The following is a 16,398-nucleotide window of genomic DNA, read 5'->3' as shown; positions in this document are numbered from 1 at the left end:
TACAGAAACATCAGAATGGACAAGGTGGCAATGTGACCAGTGCACAGTACAGGAGAGGCTCCAGAGAACTCCTTCTCCCCTGAGATGACCAACCTGACCTGAATGTCCAGAGACATCTCTTAAAGGGGGCCCTCAGGCCCTTCAAAGTCAAGAAGTCCCTAACTCAGATCATTGTCTCTGCCCTGCTTCTGCCAGTCAGATCTCATACCACCTCCCCTTCCTGGGCTGCCCACTTGCCTTTCTGTTCTCCATGCTCTTGTGCAGTGACCCATGTGGTCCTTGATCCCTCCCTCTCCTTCCTGCCCCATATCTACCCATCACCGGATCCCCCAGTGTGCCCCACACAACAGGCAAGTCTCCTTCTACTTCACCCCACGGACTGACTGTGCGGTCAGCCCTCCCTGGAAACCTTCCCTTGACACAAATCGGGTCTTGTTTTCCAGTTTAATAACCTTCAGTGCTCCCTGCTGCCCGAGGGCGCGGCTGGAGCTCATTGGCTCGGCCCCAGTGAGCCCCGATCATTGGCTAGGCCCTTCCTGCCCAGCCTGCCTGTCCAGACTCACTTCCCACCAGGCCGCATCTAGTCCTACACTCAGCCAAGCTGTTGGTCCCCTGACAGTGCTCTCCTTTGCATCTCTGTGCATTTGCAGGCACTTTGCCCCGCCCGAAATGCCATTTGATGAACCCCCATAGCTTTGAATATTGCTTTAGCATCACATTCACCAGACAGATTGTAAGGTCCAATCTGTCCTCCATCACCAGGAGAATTTTCTTGTGTGCCTGATGAATCAGGGGGGAGAAAAGGTCTCCTTCACCCCTACTTAAGTTCCATACAGCATTGTGTAGTGCCCTTTGCTAGAGAAATTGTCCTTTACCTCGGAACACTTCAGTCAAACTTCATGAAATTATACATTTTGGGGCTTGGGGCGCCTGGGTGGCTCAGTCGGTTGAGCATCTGACTTCAGCTGAGGTCACGATTTCTTGGTTTGTGATATCAAACACCAAGCCCGACGTCAGGTTCCCTGCTGTCAGCACAGAGCCCACTTCGGATCCTCTGTCCCCCTCTCTCTCCACCTCTCCCCTGCTCACACGCTGTCTCTCTCAAAAATAAACATTTAAAATAAATGCATACATAAATACATTTTGGAACTTAACTTCTAAGACTGCAAAAAAAGCCAGTTGAGTGAAACGGAAGTCCTTCCCAGACTTTAACCTCACCACACAGTTCCCTTACATGTCAGATCCTGTGCCGGCTCTCCCTACAGGACATTATTCCTGGAATAATGAACTGGTGCAAGTTCCAGCCCCTGGCCCTCTCATTCCTGCCGGAAACTTCGAAGACGGAGACTACACAGAGGTAAGCCACAACTCATCTGTGTGTCTCCCAGGGGCATGTTTGCCCCACGGATCACAGAGGTTAAGATCCTCAAAGTTAAATGCCAATAATGTATCAAATCCTACTTTAAGTGCATGAGGGAAGTTTGCTAGTTGGAGAAATATGATGTGTATAACTGATTCACGTATTTTGAATTATCATCATTGAGGTCTACTTGTTAAAAAAAAATGAATGTCCCAAGCGGTTGGTTGGCCATATTTCAATAAACGTGGACAACCAATCCATATAATTCAGCTGAAATATTCATGGCCAGGTTTTAACATGTTTGAATTGCCAAGATGAGCCTTCAACACCCTCCCTATCCGATTCTAGAGCGCGTACTCCTCTCTCTGCCGCCGCCTGGCGTTCCCTGAGAGGTGCCACAGCTGCAGAAACAGAATGGGTAGATGAGAATATTGTTGGGCCAAAGAAAGAAGAAATCTAGAGTAGCCACATTTTTTGCTAGTTTGCTTATTTAACACCTCTTCAGAGCCCTAAGATCTCAAACGAGGAGTCTGGTGCCTTTTCTCTGGGACTCTGGCTGGTCAGTACCCCATTCCTGAGCCCCTGATTTGCTTCTTTAGTCCACTGTCCTTACAAGCATAGTTAAATCGGTTATTGGTGAGTGAATGTGACTAGTATCCACAATGATGGCCATCGGCAGGCAGTCACCTTTCGCTCAAGTCCTTTGATCCAAAATGAGGCCCCCCCCGCCGGGGAAACCTGAGCTTTGCCACTATCCAGGATCCACAGGTGAACACTATGCCCCTTGACTCCCACCAGGGAGTCACTGGATGTGCAGTGACCCTGATAGACTCCCTGTCCACCCGCCTTCCCCAGGTATTTGAGGGGATCGGTGAAAGCCAGTTTGTGACTCTAGACCACTGAATTGTACTTCTTCCTTCATTGCCAGAGGAAAGGCTGGTTCTGAATTAAGCAACGTTCAGCCACACTTCCCCAGGCATTTCCACATGCTCTTTCTTTGGTGTTATTTCATTAGCACTTCTCAGCTACTCTCCTCTGCCTGGAGATGAACAGGAAACAAACAAACAAACAAAAAAAAAAAAAAACCCAAAAAACAAAAACCAAAAAAACCAAAAAAACACCCAGCCTAGGATTTGCGACCTGGTTGGGGCTCAAAGATATTAGTTCCTTTTCTGTGGGTTCCGCGGTACTTCATCCATCCTGGAGCCACCTCAAAATAAACTCCACATCTTTGTTCTTCACCTTAGCGTGTTTTTAAAATCTGAAATTTCCAGAATTAGGAGAAGCGATGGCACTGTAGAGAGAATGAACGCCTTGGAGGAGCCCTTGGAGACCTGCCTTTGTAACTCATTAGCGGGTCACCTACTCTGTGTCCTTGGGCGAGTTACTTATTACTGAAGCCCTTTGAGCAATAATTTCCTCACCTGTGAACAGGGACAGCAGTGGTGTCCTACCCGGACTGTTGTGTGGATCAAAGTAAAACGACGATGTGAAGCATCTAGCACAATCCTTGATAATAACTCTTCCCGGCCCTTCTACCCTCCCCCCTGCCCTCCCCCCAGCCACTAAATCTTGCAGTGGCTCTCCCGCCACCAGATGGCGATGGTCTGCCACCGCCTTGACACACATTTGGTGTAGGGTAGGGACGCTTCACCTAGGTAACCAGTCAACCAGGCATAGCTGGCTGTGGAGTACCATCAGGAGACCGAATAAGCAAAATGACCAATGGATAGATGGTAAGAAGTGTCCACCAGCTTTTGGCACGCAGAAGTCTCAAGAATTAAGGGGGAAAAAAAATCCCATTTTTTTTTTCTTCAAAACCCATGTCCTTGGAAAAATTTCCAGAGGCTGTTCTTTCAAAAAGCAGTCAGAATGCAGTTACCTTGGGCTTGAACTAACCATGAATTAAACATGAACTCTACATGAATTAAAGAAAACTCTCCAACTATGAGTTGTTAGTTTCAACTTCTGTGCCTGGGTGCTCTGTGGGGCCAGTTTGTTTGAAAATAAACCGTAATTGCGTAACAGATTATAAAATCAAGAGAGGATTCTACGTTTCCTTATCATGGATTTCCATGATGTCAGATTCTGGACCGTGTTTTTATTTATTTTAAAAAAAAAATTTTTTTTTAACGTTTATTTATTTTTGAGACAGAGAGAGACAGAGCATGAACGGGGGAGGGGCAGAGAGAGAGAGGGAGACACAGAATCGGAAGCAGGCTCCAGGCTCTGAGCCATCAGCCCAGAGCCCGACGCGGGGCTCGAACTCACGGACTGCGAGATCGTGACCTGAGCTGAAGTCAGACGCTTAACCGACTGAGCCACCCAGGCGCTCCCCGTGTTTCTATTTTTAAAGGCAGTTACAAAATAATAATGGTATTCTTTTTTAAGTTTCTACAAATCCATTAATGATACTTCAACTTTGTAGTCATTTTGCTTCGATAAATGACCTATTACTTATGAGATATTTCTTTTGCCCCTGAGAATTATCTGTTTGTTGTCAAACCATGCGATATGGTTATTTACTGTTTGTTTATTTCAAGTCATTTTTGTATTCATACTAATCAAAACAAGCTTGCTTGGCTTCTCTGCTCTTTAATAAATTCAGTGAGAATTTGTTGAGCCTCTAGGACTTCCATACACATCTCGAGAGTCAGCAGCAACAGAAGAAATTACCTAATCCAGTAGCACCCCAACTTTTGGATTTTTTAAAAATTCTTTTTAATGTTTATATATTTTTGAGAAAGACAAAGCATGAGCGGGGAGGGGCAGAGAGAGAGAGAGAGAGAGACACAGAATCCGAAGCAGGCTCCAGGCTCTGTGCTGTCCGCACAGAGTCCCGCATAGGGCTCAAACTCATGAACTGTGAGATCATGACCTGAGCCGAAGTTGGTTGCTTAACCAAGTGAGCCACCCAGGTGCCCCCCAACTTTCGGATTTTATAGACGAGTGAAACGTCCAGAAGAATTCTGAGAACCGTTTTTAGAGCCGTCCGAGTTTTGCTTTGCCAAGAAAGGCATTAAAACCAAGCAAAGCAAAACAAAGAGCCCAACCACCATCTACTGTCTCCACCATTTCAATTCCAGAAGAACATATTAATACACACAAAAAAGTTAAAGAAACACCGTCTCAGAATTTAAAAATCAGGTACGTTTGGTCTTATGAGAAATGCTTGCCTGGCTGTGTTCCCAGACCGGCTCGCACTCTGGAGAGAGGCATCCGGGCTCTCTACTTCTCAGCACCTCTTCCCGTCTGGAATCCCCTGCGACACTGGCAGTCAGTGGGCTTGTCAATTAGGACCTTTGTCATGAAGTCAGTAGATAGGACTAATCCCTGGTGGTAGCACCCAGGCTCCCTTTAGTAAGAAATGGTGTTAAAACCCAACACCTGGGGGCTGGGGGTTCACATTGCTACTTGGAGGGTTTGTTTCTTGGCCTTCTCAGCAGACTCACCAGGGAGTATAGGTGGGGAAATACACACATGCACACACACACGTATACGTGTGCGCATAAGCACACATACACACATTTTAGAAATTATGGATTCGCAGCAATGCTTGTAACTCCAGTCCTACCCGTAAAGTTATTGCCTGCTGTCCCCCATTCTGTATTTGTATGTCCCTTCTGCTGTGAGAACCTTGGCTCCCAACATATTTACTCATTACTCTGTTCCCTAGTACGTCCAAAATAGTTTCAGAATTGCTTTACCGATAACCATTTCAACAAACAAGCATCATAAATAGAGTTCAGGTTTATCTTCAGTTTCCCCTATACCCACATCCCACCAAAACTGTGACCGGACAGTCAACTACTATATTTCTAAGTTTCTTAGATTAGTTCTTTCTTTTCCTTTTTCCCCTTCCTTCCTTCCTTCCTTCCTTTCCTTCTTCTTTTTTCTTTCTTTTTTCCTTCCCTCTTCCTCTTTCTTTCTCTCTTTCCCTCCACTGTGATTGTGGAATTCATGTGAAATATTATTTGCTTCAGTTTGCTTTCACTTTGGGGTTTTCCCGCTTCCCTCTGTGATAGATTTAATCTCATTATTTTTTTTTTAAATATGTAGAATAATGACATGCTTTCCAAATTCAAAACTACACAAAAAGGCACACTTAGAGAAGTATCCATGCTGGCCACCTCCCTCCCATCCTTGTCAGTAACCAGCTCTGTCTTCTGACTCATTCTTGCAGTTTTTCTGATGCTAAGCAGAATATATATTTTTTTCTCATTTCCCCTTCTGCCTTATACAAAAAGTGCCACACTAGATATGCTCTACTGCACGTTGCTTTTTTTGCTTATAAAAAATATCTCCTGAAAATTGCTGCATATTAGTTTATAGATCTCTTCCTCACTCTTTTATACAGCTGCAAAGCTATATGCCCTAGTTTTATTCATTCTCTACACTTGGCAAGCAGGTGCATTTTTGCACAGGAAAAAAAAAAAAACAAAGAGAAAAAAGCTTATTTCAAAGACATAGGTGCACATGCCAAGGAGGTTTCAGTTAATCCCCTGTTTTTCCGTGCCTGCCTCCTGCCTCACCATCAGCCCACAACCTCTCTAGCGTTTGTAGGAGGTCGGTTTCCTTCCTGCGTGTTCTACGCTCTGTCACTGTGTACTTGTTCATGAGACAACACTCTTCCCAGCCTCCAGAAACTTACTCCAGAAAACTGTTGAAAACGTTTACCCCACGTATGTTTTTTCTCTTCCTCTTTGTTGTGCGTTCAATTTTTAAAGGTTTTTAAGTAATTGAGACCAAAGGAAAGAAAAAAAGCAAAAGCCTCTGCTACCATCTTGAAACAGAATTCTGTTGTCAACTTCTAAAATAACAATATTTTTTCTCCCTCTTTTAAATATTTTAATGTGCTCGATACCCGGGAATTTTTATATAAAGCTCTAAATATATAATACCAAGCAATATATAAGGGGGTTGGGGGAAGGTCTGAAATTGAATAGAACAATAAAGGGAGACTGTAAAGATGGGGGGAAATATTAGGAATTGAAAAGTGAGCTATCTAAATTTCACCCCAGGCTCCCCAGGAAATGACATTATTTTAGACACTACCAGCTTGAAAGTTCTGTTTCTAAACTCTGGGAAATGGCTTGTTGGGCCGCATTCTCACGGATTTTACTTACCTGTTGCACCTGCTGCCTTTGTCTGTAGGGAAACATGGGTGGTGTTCAGGAGCGAAGGACAGAAGGGTAAAGTCCTCCCCTGTGGCAAAGTAAAAGTGTTTTAGAAAGTTATGTCGGCACTCCAAGACTGTGAATGTGAGCATTTATCCTGGCTGCCTGTGTGATTCCTCCACAGATGTGATCCCTTCAATTCTGTTATGCTTCCTATAAATGCCCCCGCCGTTCTTGAGGCCCTACCAGAAGAAGACAGATTGGAAACAGCAGAACGGTACTTTTTTTGCCTTTGGCTTCTCATGTGGTCTGTGTCACAAAAATAAGCCAGGTGCCGTGAGAGATTTCAGAAGAGCACACGGTGTCCGAGCTTGCAACCCCGAGGAGTTCAGGCCTCCCTAGGGGATAACATGCTGAATTCACAGTCGGGAATGGACAGTCTCTGCGGCCTCACATTTGCTGATCTTTAGGTGCCCCTGGAGCTCAAAGGAGCCAGAGAGTAGAGGTGGTGCTAAGTGGGCTTGGAAGGCTTCAGTGGTCATGTGAACTTGGGTTAGTACTTGAAAAAGGGTAGGATTTGGAGAGGCATAAAAAACAATAGGCTCCTCTAAAATAAAGAAGAGGGGGTGCCTGGGTGGCTCAGTTGGTTAAGCATCCAACTCCTGAATTCCGCCCAGGTCATGATCCCAGGGTTGTGGGATCGAGCTGAGCCCTGCGTCAGCCTCCACGCTGAGCGCGAAGCCTGTTTAAGATTCTCTCTCTGTCTTTCTCTCTACCCCTCCTCCTCCACCTCACACTCTCACTCTAAAGTTTAAAAAAAAAAAATTTTTTTAATTAAAAAAATACAACTATAGGCCCCAAACCAAGGCGCTTAAGTTTGATTTTACTGGTGAGCGTCCAACAGCCGGTAGAAATACATCCTTGAATCTTCTGTCATTGTGCCCATGTCAACATTCTTACATGTAAATAATCCATTAGTGAAATCCTAAATATCTGAGGCGCGCATCTAGTTCTCAGACCTGCCCACACGCCGTGACATTTGGCAATACCTGAGCATTTGAAACTGAACCCAGGTCTGAATGGGAAGGTTGAAGTCTTGTCTATTCAAACCACTGCCTGCGGGCATTGGTGAGGACGCTGCAGCCAGGGCGGGATGGCACGCATCTGCCCGAGGTTCAGGGGCCACGGGGAGATGCCCAGCAGGCGAAAACTTCTCTGACCCTCCACTCAGCACTGATGCGGGGACTGTCGTGACCCAGTATCCGCATCTGTGAAATGAGAATAAGAGTATCTATTTCACGCAAGTTGTCAAAATTACAGGTGATAATGCCGATGCCGATGACGAGGGTGGTAATTATAACAAACATTTAAAGCACTACCTGTGTATCGGGCACAGCACTTTGCTCGCAGTCTCATCTACCCCCACGATGAGGTCTCGCCGTCATCCGCATCTTAGAGACAGGAAACTGCTCACAAGAAGATGATGTTTGCAGAGCACCCGCCTGTGGCTGCTTAGGAATCGTGAGTTTTCAATCATATGGGACTGGAACAGCTTTTGTGGTTTTTGAGGGTACTTTCCACAACAGAAACTTGCTATGACTCTTCTGTCTACTACTGCTGAATAGTGTTTCTGGCTTTTTTTTTAACTTGTTTTATTTTTTATTTTTCTAAATTTACATCCAAATTAGTTAGCATATAGTGCAACAATGATTTCAAGAGTAGATTCCTTAGTGGCCCTTACCCATTTAGCCCATCCCCCCCCCACAACCCTTCCTGTAACCTTTCTGTTTTGTCCCCCTCCCTGTTTTTATGTTTTGTTTCCCTTCCCTTGTGTTCATCTGTTCTGTGTTTTAAAGTCCTCATATGAGTGAAGTCAGATGATATTTGTCTTTCTCTGACTAATTTCACTTAGCATAATACCCTCCAATTCCATCCATGTAGTTGCAAACGGCAAGATTTCATTCTTTTTGATTGCTGAGTAATACTCCATTGTATATATATACCACATCTTTTTTTTTTAATTTTTTTTTAACGTTTATTTATTTTTGAGATGGAGCATGAACGGGGGAGGGTCAGAGAGAGAGGGAGACACAGAATCGGAAATAGGCTCCAGGCTCTGAGCTCTCAGCCCAGAGCCTGACGCGGGGCTCGAACTCACGGACCGCGAGATCATGACCTGAGCTGAAGTCGGCCGCCCAACCGACTGAGCCACCCAGGCGCCCCTATACCACATCTTCTCTATCCATTCATCCATCGATGGACATTTGGGCTCTTTCCGTACTTTGGCTACTGTTGATAGTGCTGCTATAAACATGGGTGTGCATGTGTCCCTTCGAAACAGCACAGCTGTATCCCATGGATAAATGCCTAATAGTGCAATTGCTGGGTCGTAGGGTAGTTCTCTGTTTAGCTTTTTGAAGAACCTCCATACTGTTTTCCAGAATGGCTGCACCAGCTTGCCTTCCCATATATTATTTCATTTAAAAAATTTTTAATGTTTATTTATCTTTGAGAGAGAGAGAGAGAGACAGACAGACAGAGCATGAGCAGGGGAGGGGCAGAGAGAGAGGGAGACACAGAATCCGAAGCAGGCTCCAGGCTCTGAGCTGTCATCACAGAGCTTGACATGGGGCTTCAACTTACGAACTGGGACACCATGACCTGAGCCAAAATTGGATACCCAACCAACTGAGCCACCCAAGCATCCCTATATTATTTCATTTTTAAAGCAATTGTGGATTTTTTAGTTCTCTTCTTCTCATTGGTTTCTACTTGAATTCCGTGGTGGCCAGAGAACATACTGTGAATAATATCAGAAGATTGAAATCATTCAGGCTTTCATTTTGGTGTAAGATATGGTCAAGACTGGTACACATTTTCAAACGTGCACTTGAAAAGAATATGAATTCTGTAACCTCACTTTAAAAATTCCCTTATATTCTCTGCTTATAAATAACGATTCCTACCATTGTTTTTGGGTGGAAAGCAATTTATCAGCTATATGCTACTCTTTTTTTTTTTTAACTTTATTTATTTTGAGAAAGAGAGAGAGTACACAGGCAAGCAGGGGAGGGGCAGAGAGAGAGGGAGAGAGAATCTCAGGCAAGCTCCACGGCTCAGTTTCATGACCGTAAGATCATGGCCAGAGCTGAAATCAAGAGTCGGACGCTCAACTGATTGAGCCAGCCAGGTGCCCCAGCCTTATGCTTCTCTTTACATATACTCAACAAAAGTGGGTAGAACTAACCTTGAAAGCCACAAGAATTATGTAACTCTTAAACGATCAGAATATTTCTCTATTTTATTTTGGGAAGGAAAATCCATGCCAGCTAAGCGTCTTCTCCCTTTTCAGTGAGCTCTGCGAACAGAATGTAGAAGTTATACTGACTCCAGAAATAATTGAAGCAGAATTCCCTATCTTGGACCACAAGGACACCAAAAAGGAGAAGTAAGTATGTGATTTATGCTTAGGAAGGGGCAGCCTTCCGATCGAATGTGTCCTATATGAAGTGCATGATTGTCACGTTGTCCGAATCGAAATACCTCAGGCTTAAAAAAGAGAGATTCGCACATATCTTAGTTTATGCACAATTACGTGCCCTCAAATGTGGTTGGTAAGTGAACACTTAAGACCTGAACCCAATTTTTCCATTTGCTTATCATCTCATTTCACAGGTGTGTTTGGGGGGGGGGGCATCTGTAGCCACATCTCAGCCCCACCATGTGTTACACGTGAGATCTCCAGCCATGTCCCTTACCTCAGTAACTGAGCTTCGGGTTCCTCGTTTATACCGTGCAGAACATAGTGTCCCTCACAGACGGCGTGAGGATTAAGTGAGACACCAACGAGAGGACGTCTCGCCAGTTGCTTGATGGGAGCTAATAATGCTCAGCAATGTTTCCTTTCACCTCTCCATCAGGGGCCAAAAAGCTAAGCAAACATCGTCATCCCTCAAAACATTAGTTTCGGTGAACAGTTTTGTAATGGAAATAACCTGATATAGTTCATATGGTTTATAAGTTTGAAATTCCAAGTATGCTTTTAAAATGTTTTTCTTTTGGGGCGCCTGGGTGGCTCAGTCGGTTGGGCGTCCGACTTCGGCTCAGGTCATGCTCTCACCATGCGCGAGTTCAAGCCCGAGTTGGGCTTTGTGCTGACGGCTCAGAGCCTGGAGCCTGCTTCAGATTCTGTGTCTCCCTCTCTCTCTGCCCCTCCCCCGCTCTCTCTCGCTCTCTTTCTCTGTCAAAAATAAATAAACTTAAAAATATTGTTTAAAATGTCTTTTTTCTTTTAAAAAATGCCTTTTTGGGGCGCATGGATGGCTCAGTCAGTTAGACATCTGACTCTTGATTTTGGCTCCAGTCACGATTTCACAGTTTGTGGGTTCGAGCCCCATGTCAGGCTCTGTGCTGACAGCGCAGAGCCTGCCTGGGATTCTTTCTCCCTCTCTCTCTGCCTCTCCCCTGCTCTCTCAAATGTGGTTTCTCTCTCTCTCTCAATAAATAAATAAACGTTAAAAAATAAAAATAGGGGCGCCTGGGTGGCTCAGTTAAGCGTCTGACTTCGGCTCAGGTCATGAACTCGCTTCCGTGAGTTCAAGCCCGTGTTGGGCTCTGTGCTGACAGCTCAGAGCCTGGAACCTGCTTCAGAATCTGCGTCTCCCACTCTCTCTGCTCCTCTGCTTCTCGTGCTCTGTCTCTCTCTCAAAAATAAAGACAGATTTAAAAAAAAATAATAATAAAGATAAAAATAAATAATTTAAAAATGCCTTTTTATTATTAAAAAATCAGAAAATACAAAAAATAAAAACAATAATACCACCAGAGACAGTAACTTGTACATTCTGATGTATGGTCTTCCAAATATTTACTTATTTAATATCTATATTATTCATTATATATAATATGTTAATATATATTAACATAATTATATTGATTATATACTTATGTTTTAATAACATTTAACATATTATTCATAATGTTTCATCTTCTGCACTTTTATTTATCAATCTACCATAAACATATATTTATAAATATAGGTAGACATTGTATTCCACCATAAGTTATTTAACTGTCTTCTGAGTTGTCAGTGTTTTCCTGCTAGCGATTGTGCTGTAGTAAATTTCCATGCTTACTCCATACTGCATATTGAGAATCACTGTATATAGTCTAATTGTCATTCAGAGTTCCATCAGCAGAGGTCAGGACTGCCCACATTCAAATGCCCTGAATAACATGGAAAACTATCATTTTTCTTTTCTTCTTTAGCAATAGGATAGATTTAAAAAAGACCTTCTCGTTGTCTTCATTTTAACTTCTGTGTGTACGAATGATGTTACATAGTTTCCCAGGCTGATATTATCACCCTATTTTTCTTCTTTAACGAGGGGCTTGCTTTGCCTTTTTTGCCAGAAGCATTTATCTGTTTGTCGTTTATTTCTGTGTCTCTTGTACATTAAGGATAATTACCCTTTCTTAGATATGTTATAAGTTTCTCAGTTTGTCTTGGAACTTTGTTTGGAATGTTTTGGGAGGCTTTGCCTTTTTTTAAAGGAACTAACCCCCACCCCGCCCCCCACATGTCTTAGTATGGGGTTCCTTTGGCCTGTTTGTGATGGTTTCAGAGGCCTACAGAAACCAACACTCCTCGGAAAATTTTTTAGCAGTTTCTAGGAAAAGGAAATTTAAGGTAGAAAAATGTTAAATAGAATTTCAGTGAGCCTGCTTTGGTCAATTACCAATGAAATATCATCTTACACAACACAACATGTCAAACCTCGTGTACCTCAACAAACAGATGCTCTTTGCACTGCATTTGTTTCAGGTTTCAAACAATTGACTGAGGGTTTTAAATAAAACCCTTTTTTTTCTATTTTATTATTTTTTTAAGAGACTCTTCTTTTTTTTTTTTTTAGTATTTGTTTATTTTTGAGAGAGAGAAAGACAGAGTGAGAGTGGGGGAGAGGGAGACACAGAATCCAAAACAGGCTCCAGTCTCTGAGCTGTCAGCACAGCACCCGATGTGGGGCTTGAACTTACAGACCGCGAGATCATGATCTGAGCAGAAGTCGGACATTCAACCCACTGAGCCACCCAGGCGCCCCTTTTTTTCTATTTTAAAACTTGCCCCTGGACAAATAATGACTTGCCACACGAATGGAGTAATATGTAATACCTCTCTGCTCATGTGCTCTTAAGTGTGGTTTTTCACCCTTTATACTACAGAGCAAATGTTGAATGCCACCTGATTATCAAATTATTATTAAATGAAACAGAAGTTATTACTTTATATATTCACCCAGTGGTATTTTTTTTACATATTTCAGCTGCTTTACCACAAAAATAAACTAAGAGTGACCTCTGAACATTTCTGCACATCACATTAGTTTTTAATTTTTTTCAAAAAACACAGATGTAGGGGTGAGAGACGTTTTTTTCTCTCTCTCAAAAAAAAAAATGAATAAACTTCAAAAAAGACCTTAAAAAATACAAGAACATTCGACCCACTTTCAATAGACATATCATGGCATTTTCTTTTTTTTTTTTTTTAATTTTTTTTTTTTCAAGGTTTATTTATTTTTGGGACAGAGAGAGACAGAGCATGAACGGGGGAGGGGCAGAGAGAGAGGGAGACACAGAATCGGAAACAGGCTCCAGGCTCCGAGCCATCAGCCCAGAGCCTGATGCGGGGCTCGAACTCACAGACCGCGAGATCGTGACCTGGCTGAAGTCGGACGCTTCACCGACTGCGCCACCCAGGCGCCCCTATCATGGCATTTTCAATTCACCTATTTTTATGTTTACGTTATTGTATGTACATGTTTTCACATGGCAAAATTATTAACGTGATCATCATTTTATTGGCTGAAGACTATTCCAACAGGTTGATAGCCCATAGACGGTTTTAGAAAGTTCATTGATTCACAGGTTCTCTTCAGCTCGTATCAAGCATTATCCTGTGCTGTTTTGTCTTCTCTGTCCCTACTTGTTCCTTTTCCTCACCTCTTCAACCTCAGGCAGAAGCTGCCAGCGTCCCCACTGTCACGCACACACATAACCAGGAGGTAGACAGAATAAAAAGAACACATCAGTGGTGTATAATTTCCCATAAGGACTGCTATCTGTTTGGTCTCTGGAAAATTCTGTTTTCAGGGATGCAAAGAATCATGTGTTCTCCCTCAACAGCTGTAATTACCCTGAGAGGTTCTTTGCTGCCCTTGTGGTGATCTCAGCCTGCTCAAGACCCCCCTAAGGGGAATCATGCAAAATGTCCAAGAAACTGTGAGGGTGACTTTAGTTGCTGACACATCATTTGACACTTCTGAGATTTTCATAGTATCATTCAACCATTAATATCTTTACTAATAAAGAGGGAGACAGACTTATATATTTAAATTTTTTAATTTTTTTATTAGAGAGAGAGCATGAGCAGGGGAGAGGGGCAGAGGGAGCAAGAGAGAGAGAGAGAGAGAGACAGAGAGAGAGAATCTCAAGCAGGCTCCACGCTCAGCACGGAACCCAATGTGGGGCTTGATCCCACAACCCTGGGATCATGACCTGAGCCGAATCAAGAGTTGGACACTCAACCAACTGAGCCACCCAGGCACCGCCCCTAAGATTGATTCCATTAAATGATACCAATTAATATTTTTATGACATGCATCAGGGAACATTTTAATTCTTCATTTTCAGATATTTCTGCTTTCTCAAAACTGCCAGGCATTTGTCAGAACTTTACATTTCACCCTGCTTAGAAAACGTTCCAGGAACACTTGAGTTTATATCGTATTCTCCTGACTAGGCACATCATCCAGCTGAGCTCACCATCCTCAGACATCTGTCCTTTCAACCAAATGCACTTGGGTCATTCCTTGCCAGACATTTGGAAACTTCTACCCAACAACCCCCTTGCCACGCCCAGCCAAAGTCTGGGCTCCACACCAGTCATCACTTGATCCAGATGCAGAACCCTCCCTCTTGATTCCCCCGCTTCTGGAGCCGTCATCACAGTCGGAGATATTATGTGTCTGCTTCATTCACAAACGTGAGGAAACGTCTAACGCTGCCTGAGCATTCAGAAGACATCATACTAAGATGTCTAGGAGTAATTTCTCACTTCACCTCGACGGTATTGGGAGGTGGGAATTCCCACTGTCTGTACGTCTGGAAACGGAGCCTGAATTAGGGAACTTGGCCATGCTAAGAAACGCGTGTAGCTAAGATCGGGAGCCAGGTTTGCATCACTTATCAGCCAAGTGTTTTCACTGGTAACTAAATTATCCCTAAATATAGTTTTTTATATATACATGTAGTTATACATACACGTTTATGTACATTGAGATATGTGTGTACATATATACATATATGCTATCAATCATGTATAAAAACATGTGAAACAAGTCGTCCAGCCTTCACCGCGCTATCCCCGAGCCAGCAGAAGGGCGTGGGGGGATGGGAGATGGTGACTGGAGCTGTTACCAAATGCCCTGATGTGTCCTTGTTGGGTGTTTGATATGCAGAGAGGCCAAAGAACAAGCACAGCCAGAGGAGAAGGCGGGAGAAAAGGTGCTGGAGGAGATGAAGCTTCTGCAGAACAAAGCTCTCAACTCGTACCTGATTCTAGGATGAAACCTCCAGGAGGTCAGTTCCTTCCGTCGGCTTTCCCCCCGTCACCGTGGTCCTCTGTGTCCACTTGCATCCCAGCCATCTCTGTAATTAAACTTCCTAGAGGATAAAATCGGAATGTGGACGGTGTATATATCTTTAAGTAACGATCTTTCCTTTCAAAAATAAAATGTCACGGGTGGGATGGCGGTGTCGGAAGCTTCTCGGTGCGAGATTTCGTGCTGGCACAGACTTCCTGAGTAAGTCATGGGCCACCATGCCGAGACCAAGAGCTGGGGCTATCTGCCATTCCTGAGAGCCTTTTTGGAGGTGTGGTGCCTGGGGCCAGAGGTAGGAGGGTTCAGAGCAGGGCTGCTTGCTCACCTCCGTGGCCCCTGAGTGTCACAGCCTTGGTGAGGACCCTCGCTCCCCAAGCATCTGTGGGACGGCACGCACTAAGCGAGCAGGGGCTGGAAAACGGAGGGGACACAGTGAGCCACCCAAGCGTGCAGACTGGTTTGGAAGCAACTGGAAAGTATCCCTCTGGAAACGCTAAGAAACACCTGAGGCCAAAGGTCACTGCCAAGGGGTCGGGAGGCTCTGTGAACGCATCAGCGAAAACCTTTTGATTGTGTGGGTCTTTGGTTTTGCTTGTGTTTGTTAACATGACGCCATTCATTTGCAGAAGCTGGTTAAGACTGATGACATTTGGGTTATAACAACCCATCATTATCCAAGTATATTTGGATGTATTCCCTACATTTCTCTTTCTGTGCGAAGCTGTCATCAGACTCTATGTACCGTTTTAAAAGAGCTCTTCATTAGCTCATTGATTCTGACATTTGTTCTGGGATTTGTCTTTCCATCATGAAACCAAAACTCTTTAGGGGCAGGACCTACAGTGTGTTTGAGGCAATTCGCATACGTTAGACAATTAAATGTTGTCAATGACCGTTTCCTTCCTGTCAGTATAATAGGTAACACAAGTGAGCTTGGGTCTGTGAAGCCATTTCTTTAGTGTTCTTAAAAATATATATATTTTTAAATATTTATTTTTGAGAGAGAGAGAGACAGAGCACAAATGGGGGAGGGACAGAGAGAGAGGGAGACACAATCCGAAGCAGGCTCCAGGCTCCGAGCTGTCAGCAGACAGCCTGACGCGGGGCTCGAACCCACCAGCCGTGAGGTCATGACCTGAGCCCAAGTCGGACGCTCAACCACCTGGGCCCCCCAGGCGCCCCCTTTAGTATTCTTAAAGGCTAACCCAGCCCATGTGCAAGACAGAACTTCGCATCACTCATTTATGCAACCAAGTCC

The 16,398-nt window shown here is 44.0% G+C and overlaps 1 protein-coding gene across 9 annotated transcripts in view; it reads left to right on the top strand.

The window, feature by feature from the left end:
* The window catches only part of CFAP221 (cilia and flagella associated protein 221), a 101,858-nt gene extending 86,638 nt beyond the window's left edge, over nucleotides 1-15,220 (top strand). For all 9 annotated transcript variants that reach the window (XM_045479528.1, XM_045479529.1, XM_045479527.1 and 6 more), the window contains 4 exons: nucleotides 1,266-1,357; nucleotides 6,662-6,754; nucleotides 9,830-9,925; nucleotides 14,997-15,220. In XM_045479528.1, the coding sequence (XP_045335484.1) occupies nucleotides 1,266-1,357; nucleotides 6,662-6,754; nucleotides 9,830-9,925; nucleotides 14,997-15,105 (390 nt within the window). In that variant the 3' untranslated portion in view covers nucleotides 15,106-15,220. The remainder of the gene's footprint in view (nucleotides 1-1,265; nucleotides 1,358-6,661; nucleotides 6,755-9,829; nucleotides 9,926-14,996) is intronic.
* Nucleotides 15,221-16,398: the final 1,178 nt, after the last annotated feature.

This window comes from Leopardus geoffroyi, chromosome C1, assembly GCF_018350155.1.
Source record: "Leopardus geoffroyi isolate Oge1 chromosome C1, O.geoffroyi_Oge1_pat1.0, whole genome shotgun sequence".
In the NCBI taxonomy this organism is placed as follows: domain Eukaryota; kingdom Metazoa; phylum Chordata; class Mammalia; order Carnivora; family Felidae; genus Leopardus; species Leopardus geoffroyi.
Note: the sequence above shows the minus strand (reverse complement) of the source record. Positions and strands in the feature narration are given on the sequence as shown.